We start from the raw sequence: 15,059 nt of genomic DNA, 5'->3' as shown, positions 1-15,059 counted from the left end.
TTCAGTGTAAAAACAAAAGAGGGTAAAGACAAAAAAAAAAAAAAAAATAGACTTGTAATAACATTAAATTTATGAGGGCAAATTTGTCATTAAGGATTAATTAGGGTAGTTTTTGACTTCAACTTATAAGAGTAAAAACAAAAGAGAGTAAAGACAAAAGAAATAGATTTGTAATAACATTAAATTTATGAGGGTAAATTTGTCATAAACTAGCCATATTTATAATAGTAAGATGGAAAATTTTATTTACACTCCAAAAATTTTTAAAGGCACCCCATTTTAATAATTTTAATTTAATATAAAATTTATATCTTTAATTGTACTAACTTTTTTTAATTTTTTTCTTTCAATTTATCTTACTATTATAAAAGTGTTGTAATGAGGTGATAGTTTGGAGACAATTTTACCCTTTAAGAAAGTCAGTATTAACAATTTTGCCCTTCCACCGGTCAATAACTGAAGTATTGTAATTCCATCTAATAGTCAAAATTAACAGCTCATGTGTTTGTATTTCTCAATATTACATTAAAGTGTATTTATTACCTTTTCAACCTCTATTTAATTCTCTGTCTTCATATTGTTAATGTATGCTTTTAAATATTATGACAAAAATAAAGTATATTTTAAATATTATGACAAAAAAAATTAAAATAAAAAATTATATGAAATTTTCTTAGAAAAAAAAAATATATATAATGAATTAGAAAAAATTATGAAAATAAAATCAAAATAAGTATTGAAATTAACATAAAATAATGTGAAGAAATTTTTTTAAAAAAATATTAAAAGTAACTTTTAAAAAATATTTAAGTTTATATTTTTTTTAAGGGAAATTTTATTTACACCCCAAAAAGTTCTAAAGGCACCCCATTTTGATAATTTTTATTTTATATAAAATTTATATTTTTAATTGTACTAATTTTTTTTAACTTTTTTCTTTCAATTCATATTCTTAAAAAATATACCTATCAAACAAAAATAAAGTGTATTTTAAATATTATGATAAAAAAATTAAAATAAAAAATTATGTGAAATTTTTTAAGAAAAAAATAAAAAAAATATACATGAGAGAAAAAATTATAAAAATAAAATCAAAATAAGTATTAAAATTAACATAAAATAATGTGAAGAAAAAATTTTAAAAAAATATTAAGAGTAATTTTTAAAAATTATTTAAGTTTATATTTTTTTTTAATAATGGGATGTATTTATAAGTTTAAGAGGTGCAAATATAACTCCCTTTTTTAATAATGGAGTGTAGAAATTCCTCTAGGAAATATATATTATATTTCTCAGCTTCTCCCATGGTAAGTCGCCATCATCTCCTCCCTAGTTGCAGCCAACCTATTAAATTAAGATACTCCGCCATGTGAACCTTGCTCACCACGTATTCCTTGCCTTCGCATTTATATATATATATATATATATATATATATATATATATATTCCATATTAGAAACGAAATATCTTCACTCAAAGCCAGAAGCTCCAAAGACCATGGAGTTTTTGAGTTCATCAACAGAGGTCATGTCCTCATTTTTCTCTAACTTCTATACATTAAAAATGTACCCAAGTGCTAATTTTCTCATGAAACCCATTTTCCTTCGTGGGTTTTCGGGTTCATTGCATTTTGTTTTGTTATTCTTGTTGTTTGCGTCATGGATTAGCCAGAAATTCAAGGGGAGTCTTCGGGAAGAGAGGGTTAAGAAAGCCAGATGTTTGTGTTATAAACCAACTTTAATGGTTTGTTTGGGTCTTTCTGCATTTAATCTAGTGTTGTGTTTATTGAGCTACTTCTACAGGTATAGGAATGGTTGGTCTGATGAAAACTTAGTGACCCTTTTGGATTTAGCCATGAGGACACTTGCTTGGGGTGTAGTCTCTGTTTACTTGCACACTAAATTTTCTACTTCTGGTCAGTCAAGGTTTCCATTTTTATTGAGAGTTTGGTGGGTTTTCTTCTTATTCGTTTCTTGCTATTGCCTTATTGTAGACTCTGTTCTATACAAAAAACAAGTTTCCGTAGCTGTTCAGTCCTTTGTTTCTGATGTTGTGTCTGTTATTTCTGGTCTGTTTTTCATATATGTGGGGTTCTGGGGAAAGAGAGAAGGTGATGATACCACTCTTGAAGAACCCCTTTTGAATGGTAATGGTGTAGTGTCAAATAACTCCATAGGAGATGCAACTGTAACTCCTTATTCTGAAGCTGGGCTTTTCAGTCTTCTTACTTTCTCTTGGATAGCTCCTCTAATTTCAGCTGGCAATAAGAAAGCCATAGACCTTGAGGATATTCCTCAGCTTGATACTAGAGATAGTGTAGTTGGGAGTTTTCCAACTTTAAGGAATAGGATTGAGTCAGATTGCGGGTCAATTAATAGAGTTACCTCACTTAAGTTAGTGACAGCTTTGATGTTCACAGCTTGGGGAGAGATTCTTTTGACAGCACTATTTGTGCTTCTGTATTCACTGGCTTCTTATGTTGGTCCATATCTTATTGACACATTTGTTCAATACCTTAATGGGAGAAGGGAGTTCAAAAATGAGGGAATTATTTTGGTGTCTGCATTTTTTGTTGCTAAGATTGTAGAGTGCCTCTCGCAGAGGCACTGGTTTTTTAGGGCACAGCTAATTGGAGTAAGGATCCGAGCAGCACTTGTTGCTATGATCTATAACAAGGGTTTGACTCTTTCATGTCAGTCAAAGCAGGGCCACACCAGCGGGGAGATCATCAATTTCATGACTGTTGATGCTGAAAGAATTGGTGATTTCAGCTGGTACATACATGATCCATGGATGGTCATTATACAAGTTGGATTGGCCTTGGTGATTTTGTATAAAAATCTTGGTCTTGCTGCAATCTCCACCTTTGTTGCCACTATTCTAGTTATGTTGGCAAACATTCCTTTGGGGAAATTGCAAGAGAATTATCAACAAAAATTGATGACATCAAAAGATACTAGAATGAAGGCAACGTCTGAGGTATTGAGGAACATGAGGATTCTCAAGTTACAAGGGTGGGAGATGAAGTTTCTATCCAAGATTGTGGAGCTTAGGAAATCTGAGGCAGGATGCTTGAGAAAATATCTTTACACTTCAGCTATGACCTCATTTGTCTTCTGGGGCGCCCCGACATTTGTTTCGGTGATCACTTTCGGTACTTGCATCCTTTTAGGGGTCCCTCTTGATTCTGGGAAAATCTTGTCTGCACTTGCAACATTCAGGATTCTTCAAGAACCTATCTACAGTCTTCCAGACACGATTTCAATGATAGCACAAACAAAGGTTTCTATTGATAGAATATCAGCTTTTCTTCGTCTTGATGACTTGCAGGCTGATGTTATTGAAAGGCTTCCAAGGGGTACTTCTGATGCAGCCATTGAAATAGTTGATGGTAACTTCTCTTGGGATATAACTTCCCAAAATCCTACAGTGAAAGATATTAATTTCAAAGTGTTCCATGGTATGAGAGTTGCTATTTGTGGCACTGTTGGCTCGGGCAAGTCAAGCTTGCTTTCATGCATCCTAGGAGAAATTCCAAAAATCTCAGGAACCCTTAAGTTGTGTGGGACAACAGCTTATGTCTCCCAGTCACCATGGATTCAGAGTGGCAAGATAGAAGAGAATATTTTGTTTGGTAAAGAGATGGATAGAGAAAGGTATGACATGGTTCTTGAAGCATGTTCCTTGAAGAAGGACCTTGAAATCCTTTCATTTGGTGATCAGACAGTCATTGGGGAGAGAGGAATCAATTTGAGCGGTGGACAAAAGCAGAGGATACAAATTGCACGAGCCTTATACCAAGATGCTGATATCTATTTGTTTGATGATCCTTTCAGTGCTGTGGATGCTCACACAGGCTCTCATCTCTTCAGGGTAATCTAGATATGTGATTTGTTTTTTACATTTTTGTTATACAAACACTTCTTTCAATATTAACAAATTGAGTATTTTACATCTTTGTTAACAGGAATGCATATTGGGTATGTTGAGTTCGAAAACAATTGTTTATGTTACTCATCAAGTTGAATTCTTACCTGCTGCTGATCTTATACTGGTAAGTGAGTTGTGGGCATGGACATTTCTTTGTGATATCATATTAGCATAGAAAATTCATATGTTTTCTTTTTCGTACTCAATAGGTCATGAAAGATGGAAGGATTACCCAAGCTGGTAAGTACATTGACATTCTCAATTCCGGGACAGATTTTATGGAACTTGTGGGAGCACACAAGGAAGCATTGTCAGCACTTAATGCCAAAGAGGGAGTTAAAGAAGAAAAAGAATGTATCATCGAGAGTGATGAAAAATCAGGCGGTGCAAGTGAGTTAATGAAGAAAGAAGAACCAAAAAGCAATGAACCGAAAGGGCAGCTTGTTCAAGAGGAAGAAAGGGAGAAGGGACAAGTTGGTTTTTCAGTTTATTGGAAATACATCACAACAGCATATGGAGGAGCTCTTGTGCCTCTTATACTGCTTGCACAAGTTTTATTTCAGGGCCTTCAAATCGGAAGCAACTATTGGATGGCATGGGCAAGTCCTGCTTCGGCAGATGAAAAGCCTCTTGTTGATAACACCACACTTATAGTTGTATATGTTATATTAGCCATTGGAAGCTCTTTATGTGTTCTTATGAGATCTACACTTTTGGCAACAACCTCATATAAGACAGCCACATTACTCTTCAATAAAATGCATGAATGCATTTTTCGTGCTCCTATGTCGTTCTTTGATTCTACTCCAAGTGGAAGAATTCTGAATAGGGTGAGGCATAATGCTTCTTGTTTCCATTTTTATTGCTTCGCTCCATCTCAGCTATGGGGCTTAAAAATCTCATTTTTTTTTTTGGTTAGGCTTCGACAGACCAAAGTGCGGTGGATCTGAACATTGCATATCAAGTTGCATCATTTGCTTTCTCAATGATCCAACTTTTGGGAATTATTATCGTAATGTGTCAGGTGGCATGGCAGGTTTTCATTGTTTTCATACCTATTATTGCAACCTGCATCTGGTATGAGGTATACTTTTGAACCTTCATGTGTGACATCTTATTCATACTTTGTGTCTCATACTTCCCATTGACAAGCATATCCTATTATTATTATTATTATTATTATTATTATTATTATTATTGTTGTTGTTGTTGTTGTTTTTATTTTTGCTAATATTCTTGATAAAATTGCAGCAATACTACATACCTTCAGCGAGAGAACTGGCACGATTAGTTGGAGTTTGCAAGGCTCCAGTAATTCAACATTTTGCAGAAACAATTTCAGGGTCAACAACCATAAGGAGCTTTGATCAAGAGTTAAGATTCCAGGAAACAAACATGAAATTGATGGATGGATATTCCCGGCCAAAGTTCAGCATCGCTGGTGCAATGGAATGGCTATGCTTTCGCTTGGATATGTTGTCTGCTATTACATTTGCTTTCTCTTTGATCTTGTTGATCTCTGTTCCTGAAGGAGCTATTGATCCAGGTAAGTATTTCCATATGGATATATTTGAAAATCTTTTTATCTTTCCAAATGCAATTGTTAATACCGAGTTTATATCCATATTTTCATACTAAAGGTATTGCGGGGTTAGCTGTCACATATGGACTTAATTTGAATATGTTACAAGCTTGGGTTATATGGAATCTTTGCCAAATGGAGAACAAAATAATCTCAGTTGAGAGAATACTTCAATACTCTAGCATCCCAAGTGAGCCTCCTCTTGTGATAGAATCAAATCGGCCAGATCCTTCATGGCCATCACATGGAGAAGTCAATATTCATGATCTACAAGTATGAACCAGTATTCTGCTTGTTACTACAACGAAACTGTTATTTAGCTTTCTGTTTTCTAATTAAGGGACATATTGTAGGTTCGATATGCCCCCCACATGCCACTTGTGTTGCGAGGTCTAACATGCACTTTTCCTGGAGGACTCAAAACGGGCATCGTAGGAAGAACAGGCAGTGGAAAATCAACTCTCATACAAACACTTTTCAGAATTGTTGACCCGGCTGCTGGTCAGATTGTGATAGATGGCATCAACATATCTTCCATTGGACTGCATGACTTAAGGTCAAGGCTAAGCATCATTCCTCAAGATCCTACCATGTTTGAAGGGACTGTAAGGAGCAACTTGGATCCACTCGAAGAGTACACAGATGAAAAAATATGGGAGGTGGGACATTTTGGTTTCTTTTCTATTCAATTTATTGTAGTCAGAAACTTTTTGATCTTACATTATGTTTATTGTCTCTCCATTACATGTTTCAGGCTCTAGATAAGTGCCAACTTGGAGATGAAGTAAGGAAGAAGGAAGGGAAGCTTGATTCTGCAGGTTTGTTTAGATGACACTCATTAACATCAACGCATTCTTAGTTTTTCATGGAAAGCCTCACATTTATGTTCATGTGGCCTCTACTTGCAGTTACAGAGAATGGAGAGAATTGGAGTATGGGACAGAGACAACTCGTTTGCCTGGGCCGAGTTCTACTCAAGAAAAGTAAAGTACTTGTTCTTGATGAAGCTACAGCATCCGTCGACACTGCTACAGACAATCTAATACAACAAACACTTCGACAACACTTCTCTGATTGTACAGTCATTACAATCGCACATCGAATTACTTCTGTTCTTGACAGTGACATGGTTCTACTTCTTAGTCATGGTACCATACTAATGCAACTGCATTCTAATCACTTAATATTTTACCTTCTTGGTGTTTATCCTCTATTTTCTCATTCTTTCAACTATTTTCCTTTTCTTTTTTGCTTAGGCCTTATCGAGGAATTCGACTCTCCAGAAAGATTGCTAGAGAACAAAGCATCATCTTTTGCTCAGCTTGTAGCAGAATATACCATGAGATCAAATTCTGATTTTTGAAACAATCTCTTATTGAGTGAATATGTTGACAATGATGAAAATCGAGTAGTATGGTCTGTCTATTGTTTGGTTATGATATGAACTTTAATCTAGTTGTTTTTGTATTATAATTAATGATTTGGTATTAATGCTCTAATTAACATTTTCCAGTTATAATATATGCTCTACTAGTTAAAATATATTTTAATGTTATGTGACTTTTCTTTTTTATATCTATATTTGTTTTTTTTTGAGTTTTTTTTGTCTATTTTTGAACCATATTTTGTGAATTTAGGTAATAGTTGGAAAGAATAAAAATATAGGAATGAGAATAGAAATGGAATCAAATTTAAAATACATAAAAAAAAAATTATTACAATTTCTCTAATTTTGCATTAGAATGGTTATTTCTTCTTTTTTAAAATAAAATAATCATTTAAGTAAAATGATAGAAAATTATTTTATTGAAATGTTATTCCAATACTATGCAACCAAATAAAAAATAAAATGAAAATTATTTCATTTTCATTATATTTCATTTCATTACCTTTAATCAAGCGCCACTTTAATGTACAATATTTTTCTTTTGTATTTCTTCATATAACTAATAATTAATTTAATAATTTTTTTTTATATAAATTTATCAATGGTTCCCTTCTCATTTATTGTATTGACCATCTTCTCTTACGAACAAAGACTACATTTGAAGTCTTTTTTTAATCTAAATCTGAAACCACTTTTATACCCAAAAAAATCTCTAAGTACAGCAATTTGAACATAATAGGGTAAATACCATTTTGGACCCTGTGTTTTGCAAAAGTTACAGATTAGACCCTGTGTTTTATTAAATGACAAAATAGACCCTGTATTTTTTAAAATAGTAAAAATAGGACCTAAGCTTAATTTTTGACAATTTATTTTTTTAATACAACCAACTTGAAGACAATGCTTAATACGAACAGATACAAAAAATGTAAACAGTTTTCTCATAGCACTTTTAAATCGGATTATAATTAAACTTTATTTTGACAAAAAATCAATTCAGGGTCCTATTTATACTATTTTAGAAAATACAGGGTCCATTTTGTCATTTAACAAAACACAGGGTCCAATTGATAACTTTTGTAAAACAGAGGGTCCAAAATGATATTTACCCAACATAATATTGTTATAACATTTTTTTTTAAGAAATGACCTCATTAAAACCTCTTAAGTAAATTCAAGAGAAATCTAAAAAAGGAAAATAGTACTAGAGAATAACATTAATCAATAAAGATCCATTTACAAAGAGACACTAATACAATTAGAATAGTCAGACCACCAAACATAGTGATTATTTAAAGAAAGAACAAGTTTTGCTAAAGATGTCGATCGTTCTATCGTGAACCTTTAGCTACATTTATCATAGTTTTCTAAATGTTTTCGAGTTTGAGTTTTTTGTCCGCTTACAAATTTGATATATTATTTTCTCAACAAAATTGCCTTTTTCATTCAAAGTCCCTTTTCTCTCTTCATAGAACCACACATCTTCTCTATTAACGCTATCCAATTTTTTTCATCAATATTTTTTGTTTCATTTCAAACTCAACAACATAATCACTAATGATATTAATTTGCAAGTTTTAAGTACTTACGTAGAAAGTTTTTTTAAATATGGAGCTTTGAAAATTGTAGATTTTTGATTAAAATCAATGTTTTAATGACAATCTAGCAATGGTGCCATTAAAATTTGATCATTTTAGAAAAAAATAAAAAAAAATTATGCTTAGGAATAGTGCCTTGAGAATTTGACTAAGTTAAAAAAACGACGTTTAACGATACTTTTAACAAAAGTAACATGACAAATTAATTGTTTTAGGTAGAAAATTATGGAAAATTGATGCTTAACGATAGTCTTATGATGGTCCCATGAAAATTTAATTTTGAAGTAAAATAATATAAAATTATAATTTACGATAAGATTCAATAAAAACGTTAGTGAGGCATAACTTTTGCTCCAATGTACTCTTTTCGAATGTGTATATCTTGAAGAAAGAATTATCATAATTAAAAGAATATATATTTCTTTAAACTAGTGAAAAGTTCTGTACCCAAGTTTTATCAAGTTTCATTGATTTTGCCTCAAAAATCTAGTTCTTAGGAGACTATTGTGGTTTCATTGAATTAATTTATATTGTTTTTTAACTACAAAAACCATGTTTTGATATGCCATCAATTAGGTTTCTTTTCCCTAAAAATCAAAGTTTATCATCGGAATAGCATTGGTTTATTTTGTACTTAATATACCATTTCACACGTAAGCATAATTTTAAGAATAAATAGAATTTATCTTTCCGAAACTACGACATTTCTAAAGTTATGTCCATCAATTCTTTTTATTTTTTGTAAAAAAATATTTTGAACTAAAAAAAATCGTTGCAAGTATTATACTTTAATTAATTTTTTTTAAATAATTTATTAATGTAATACTAACATAATATCTATCTAGTAATATGAAGAATCCATACAAAAAAAATACAAAATAATTTGTTAATAAATTGTGAGATTATATATTTATTGTTAAAACTGTTCATATGTTTAGTGATATAATTGTCTGACATGTTATTACATTGTAACGGTGTAATTTAAAGTAATTGAGGAATTTTAATTATACTCTCCAATTCGTATAGAATTTAGTGTAATTACCACCAAAAATATTATTTTCTTGTAAAATTACTATCTAATTTGCCAAACAAGATATTAAAAATTTATTTATAATTACCATCTCATATTTAAACACACCTTGTACATTAAAATATAGTGTAATTACTACATCCAAACACACCCTTAATGTTAATTTAAAATACTTGTGACCCGTTAGCACATGGAGGATATTGAGAAAAAAAATCGTATTTATTCAAAATCTAATAAATAATAATAAAAAAATTGTAATTTCAGAGTTCCAGATCTAAAAAAATAAATAAAAAGAAGCCATGTGCACGACTGAAATCCAAGGATCAGCCTTGAAATCACTAAAAATAATAATAATGAAAATCAAATCAAATAAAACCTTTGATGACAGCTTCAATTGATGGGGTAAACTAAAATGTAGCAATATATAAGAGTGGAAACAAACTTTCCTTAGTTACTTGTTAAAAAAAAAACACTTGTTCAAATTGTAGTTTTCAACCACTCAAAACTGCTCTATAAGCAAAAATTATCCTTCCACATCCATAAAAGTTACAAACCTCAATTATTCTGTAGAGTTACATGAGATGGGAAAAAAATATGTTATTTCGATAACTTTATTTCCGCACCTGAAGGCCTAGGAAAAATTGACACAGCAAAATATTTCATTCCCGAGTAGTGAAGCCATCCGAAATTAAAGGAGTAAACTTTCAAGCTGATGATGAAGTTGTAGTCATCACAGATAGAACATCTGTTATTGACGCCATGACGCTTAATGCTACTTTAAGAACCTCCTGCGAGCACCCTGGCTTTACGATGGTTCGGACCTGCGAATGAAGAGAAGAATCACATAAGACACAAGTAATTTATACATAAACAAAACGAAGAACGATCGAACATAGGTTAAGTTTAGCACACCTTGTCGAGATACTCCTGAAGTTTCTTGATGCGTCCCATGTAATCCTGGTCTTCAACGCATAGTGTCACGGCCTTGGCATCAGCACCAGGACCGTCAAACTGAAGTGGTCCTGGATTTCTGTAGAGATCTTCTAACAGAAATTTCGTAGCATTTTGTCTCAACAGCCTGCAACCAAAGTTACCAACATAACAAAGATTTTACATTATTAATTATATCTTCTTTATCCCATATCTAAGATCCAGAGAGATCAAAAGCGGGTAAAACTTACTCGTATGCTTTGCCTTTCAAATCTACAGTAGCGGGATGAATAGCAGGTTTTCCGATGGATGAAGCAATGGGATTTTGAGACCACCGCTTCACAGTCATCATTGCCTGATTGTGTTCATTAAATACAATAAACAAAAATATCAACATTCTGAAGTGAGAGGATAGAGCGAACAATCAAGCAAGAAAGCAAACAGAGAAAACCGTACGGTAATTGGAGCAGCACCACAACGCCACTTGTTGACCGGATTCTTTAGGTTAGTTACTGTTGCCATGTAACCATTCAATCCAGCTGCTAAAATATGGTAGCAGATATGCCCAAGAACCTGTAAGGATATTATTAAACCATATTTAAAACAGAGAAGAAAATAAAATCTAAAATCTGTAAATGATTGCGGCTGCGCAACATACATAGGCATAATCACAATCGAATTTTGATGGTAAAGACCCTCGAGCTTGGTATCCAAAAAAGTGGCAGATGGCATTAAATTTTTTCCCCTTGTATGTCCCTTCTTTCTGTTCCACACAATCAAGAAGATCAGTTAGATTAGAAAGAATTTCTAATGTGTCAGAAAATTTAACTAAGACTAATTTTACGGCATAATTCTTATTAAAAAAGTAAAGGTATTTCCCATACTCGTAATGTGCATGGAGGAAAGAATGAAGTACAAATAGAAAGCATCATAAATGTATTACCTGACGCTTGTTCATCTCTGTCTCGACAAGATGTGCTAGAAGTTTCTCTGTTTCAATCTGGAGAAAGCAAAAAGATTAAGCACCTAAACGGATGGCAACTCTTCATTCAAACCATTGAGATATATGAAGAGAAATACCTGGGATAACTGTGCTGAATCATCTGATTCAGGATGAAGCAGGAGCTGTAACAAAAAAAATCAAGGTTAAACAGGATCCAATGTAATTAAGAGTCAATATCACCAATGGAATGTACTTGTGTATATAAAATATAGTTGGAACCTGTTTCTTGATAAAGGGTGGCAAAAACTCGAACAAAGCTGCAGCCCAAGGTGAAAGTTTAGTATGAATGGTATCAACAGAAACACCCTCCTTGAGTAAACCATGAATTTCCTGAGAGGAACAAAAGAAACAATGTTAACACAAATAACACATGATTCCGATATGGGGTAGGAACAAAACAAAAGCATAAACAATCACAGAACAGAATGCTCAAGAAGAAAAAACTCCGCAAATATCCATAAACAAGTCAACTGCATCAAATACCTTCAAAAGGGCATAGACTTCGGGAATGCTTTCTATGAGTCCTTCTGGAAGTAGGATAACACCATGGTACTTGTCTGTCCAAAATATTAGATTGAGTAACCAATAAAGACAAGAAACTACAAAATGCACTAAAATAACTATGAAGTGGGGGTGTGTGTGTGTGTCTATATATATAACCACTAAAACAAAATAAAACCTTGGTCTGCACGGGCTTGAACGGCATCACAAATTTGCTTTGTTATGTCAAAAATTGTCAGTTTTGATGCAGCCACCTCCTCACCAAGAATAACCTGTTAAGACCGTAAAAGTCGATATCAGAGAAGGAAAAGATGAAAAAAAATAAAGTGTCATCTAAAAGCAACATTAAGATGACTTAATAACAGATAAGTGCTGACCATATTTGGATGAGACTGGAGTGTGCACTCTAGGGCAACATGTGAATGCTTTCGGCCCATGAGTCGAACAAAATAGTAATACTGCAAATAGTCAAGGGAAATGATTATCATTTAAGAACTTTTTCATCAACAAAAGAATAGAAGGGTTGCAATGCAGAAGAATGAAGAAGATTCAAAAACTCAAATAATGTAAGAAAACACTACCTTCTCTGCAGATAGAGCATCGGTGCAGACATTGCTTATAAGTTGGGAATTGACCTGATTAAAAGAATACATTTTAGTATTCACAAATCACCACTGCTTTCTACTTTAGCATTCATACACAATCACTACTTTAAAAATTACAAATAATATAAACAAATAAAACCAAAGCCTAGCATAAAGAGTCTTTCCTCAGAAAGAAAAAAAGAAGATAGAGGAGGACTTTAAGGCAGGAAGAGAGAATAAAACCATTTTAGCGAAATATAATCGCACTTTTTGACATTGTATGGTTCTATGTTCGTGAATTATATTTGTGCAGTAATAAAGAAAGATGGTGCATGTGCACTCCAATGGAATGCACAAGCTTCTTTATCGAAAGACAAAAATTACACAGGTTAAATAGTATTAGTACCTTGCAAATTGTATCGTAACCAACATTAGTTTCCACAAACTGGTTCTTAAGATCTCCATTCAATGTAACTGGAACTCCAACCACCTACATATTAAACAACAGAATCGACATACACACATAAATCAAGCTAAGCTTTTTGGGAAAGAAAAAACTTTTGAAGAAGCCAGGTAAACTGACATTATTAATGACCTTTGTCTTTTCAAAAGTTCATACAATAAAATGCTAATTAAGTTTTTAATGATTTATGCCTGAAAGTATCATGTAATGAGTACCTTTGTCGGACATTTCTCTTCAGCAAATGTTTCTGCTAGTTGAGCAGCGTCAGTGTTCGATGTCACCCCTACAAGAATAGCAAGAATCTAAAATTAATTGAATGTTAAGAAATATATATATATATATATATATATATATATATATATATACCAGAAAATTCTTATGCCGCATAATTTACCTCCAATTATGACAAGGCCATCTAGTTTCAAATCCCTGCACGCAGTTAAGGCAGCATTAACTTGCTCAGTGGTTCTAATTTGATCTTTTGTTCGTCCCAGCAAATCATAACCACCTTGATTCTTGTAGGTAGCAAGAATGTCATCAGTTATCTCAAGAGTTTTCTGGGCAAACAATCCTTCAGAACCCCCTGTGGATAGATAAAATATCATATCAATGACAGTGTTCCTTACAAACAACAAACAGTCTTGGCTAGTGACAATGAGTTTTGTTTGTGTATTAACACAAGGTCGAATCCCATATTGCAATAGCAGAAAAACTAATCAATGTTGGTAAAGCAAATAACGCATCTGAGCTTTGAATGAGATAACTAATGCTTACCCAAGAATCCAAGTAAAGTGCTTGTGGGGTTGTGAATTTTAAGAGCACTGAGAAGACCCCAAATGACGTTGTGTCCTCCGGGAGATTGTCTCCCACAAAAGACTATTCCCACCCTATTAAAAAGACAAAACATTTAAATAAAAGATGATCTTTTTATTTCTATTTTCGCTAGAAAATCAAAAGTGGCACTGTTAACAAATAGCAACGCATAAACCTTTTAGCAGGGTGTTCAGTTATGATATGAGCATCAGCTACTTTTGCAGTGGCCCTAAGAAAGTGAGCCAATGGGTGACCGTAAGTGTGAGGGAAAGATCGACTTATGGTGTGGGCATCAGTTGGGTCCAACGATGTAGTTGTATCACCAAATTCAACCCTAACAGTCGTACCCTGCAAACACAATCAAGTAATAACAATAAATAAATACACAATTTCAGTATCAGTGCAGCATCTGGTACAGAACCAAAGACTAAATCAATAGCAAAAAAACAGATCTAATGCCTTGGTCTACTTCGGCATGCCAATAGATCCAATCAAACATAATAAAGATCACTACTTTACTTGAGTATGAATGAGACTGTCACTGTGTGAGCAGGCCTAAGCTAAATCAACCAAATAGAGAATATGACAGCTAAAAAAGGAAAGAAGAGAAAACCTGAAGACAAGGAGGTAAGTCGGGCTGGTAGGCAGATCGTAGTTTTTGGAGATCGGAGAGTTCTCTGGGAATGCCGTAGTCGGAATCCATGGTATTGGTTCAGTCTTAGTTTGGTCTTTTGGGAGAGAGAGTGAGTGTGAATGCCGTCTCTGAGTACTCCGCTTTTATAGTCTAGGCAAATTGGCGATACAACCAACCAAAGCATACCTTTTTTCTTCTGTATGACTCATTCGCCCTTTATTTTTACTTTAATTACCATAATGCCAACATCGTTAGGTTTTATTATTACCAATTATCTTATTTTCTGTAAATTTATCTATAATAAATTTCGTTTACGTATAAGATACTTTCAATATTTTTTTTTTTAACTAAAAGAGTGTTTATATTCATGAGCTTAATTGATTTTTATGGTTAATATGGTTTTTTGATTTTGTAATCCAATATGTAGTTTTGTAAGTGATTTGTTTTTTGATTTTGTAAAGTTAAGGTGATTAATTTTGTTTTGTATGACTAATGTGATTAGTTTTTGTTTTTACGATCGATGTGACTAGTTTTAGTTTTGTAAGGTCAGTATCACTACTTTTAGTTTTGTAAGACTTAGTATGGTTAATTTTTAGTTTTGTAA

The 15,059-nt window shown here is 32.8% G+C and overlaps 2 protein-coding genes across 2 annotated transcripts; one reads left to right on the top strand and one right to left on the bottom strand.

Annotated features, from left to right (window-relative positions):
- Positions 1-1,330: 1,330 nt before the first annotated feature.
- Positions 1,331-7,052, top strand: LOC115711627 (ABC transporter C family member 3). The gene is made up of 10 exons (XM_030640006.2): positions 1,331-3,873; positions 3,968-4,054; positions 4,140-4,760; positions 4,850-5,014; positions 5,182-5,476; positions 5,571-5,785; positions 5,866-6,171; positions 6,267-6,330; positions 6,421-6,660; positions 6,769-7,052. The coding sequence occupies exons 1-10, from the start codon at positions 1,498-1,500 to the stop codon at positions 6,873-6,875; spliced, it is 4,476 nt and encodes a 1,491-aa protein (XP_030495866.2). The 5' UTR covers positions 1,331-1,497; the 3' UTR covers positions 6,876-7,052.
- A 2,840-nt stretch (positions 7,053-9,892) lies between these two features.
- On the bottom strand, positions 9,893-14,634 carry LOC115711637 (pyrophosphate--fructose 6-phosphate 1-phosphotransferase subunit alpha). Its single transcript, XM_030640015.2, has 18 exons — positions 14,435-14,634; positions 13,997-14,169; positions 13,783-13,895; positions 13,403-13,591; positions 13,224-13,291; positions 12,952-13,035; positions 12,543-12,596; positions 12,339-12,419; positions 12,140-12,233; positions 11,944-12,017; positions 11,680-11,790; positions 11,538-11,582; positions 11,401-11,457; positions 11,116-11,220; positions 10,914-11,030; positions 10,709-10,812; positions 10,440-10,605; positions 9,893-10,348 (listed from the first exon to the last, which is right to left on the bottom strand). The coding sequence occupies exons 1-18, from the start codon at positions 14,522-14,524 to the stop codon at positions 10,232-10,234; spliced, it is 1,842 nt and encodes a 613-aa protein (XP_030495875.1). The 5' UTR covers positions 14,525-14,634; the 3' UTR covers positions 9,893-10,231.
- Positions 14,635-15,059: the final 425 nt, after the last annotated feature.

The sequence above is a fragment of the Cannabis sativa genome, chromosome X (genome assembly GCF_029168945.1).
Source record: "Cannabis sativa cultivar Pink pepper isolate KNU-18-1 chromosome X, ASM2916894v1, whole genome shotgun sequence".
NCBI classification, from domain to species: Eukaryota; Viridiplantae; Streptophyta; class Magnoliopsida; order Rosales; family Cannabaceae; genus Cannabis; species Cannabis sativa.
This window is presented reverse-complemented; position numbering and strand designations above follow the sequence as displayed.

Bases quoted from the DNA above. Each gene is read 5' to 3' on its own strand.
- LOC115711627 (XM_030640006.2), top strand. From the start codon at position 1,498: ATGGAGTTTTTGAGTTCATCAACAGAGGTCATGTCCTCATTTTTCTCT. The intron at 5,015-5,181 runs GTATACTTTTGA...ATAAAATTGCAG, and splicing joins CAACCTGCATCTGGTATGAG to CAATACTACATACCTTCAGC. The intron at 6,172-6,266 runs GTGGGACATTTT...TACATGTTTCAG, and splicing joins CAGATGAAAAAATATGGGAG to GCTCTAGATAAGTGCCAACT.
- LOC115711637 (XM_030640015.2), bottom strand. From the start codon at position 14,524: ATGGATTCCGACTACGGCATTCCCAGAGAACTCTCCGATCTCCAAAAA. The intron at 13,896-13,996 runs GTTTATGCGTTG...TCTTTTTAATAG, and splicing joins ACTGAACACCCTGCTAAAAG to GGTGGGAATAGTCTTTTGTG. The intron at 10,813-10,913 runs GTACGGTTTTCT...GAACACAATCAG, and splicing joins GTGGTGCTGCTCCAATTACC to GCAATGATGACTGTGAAGCG.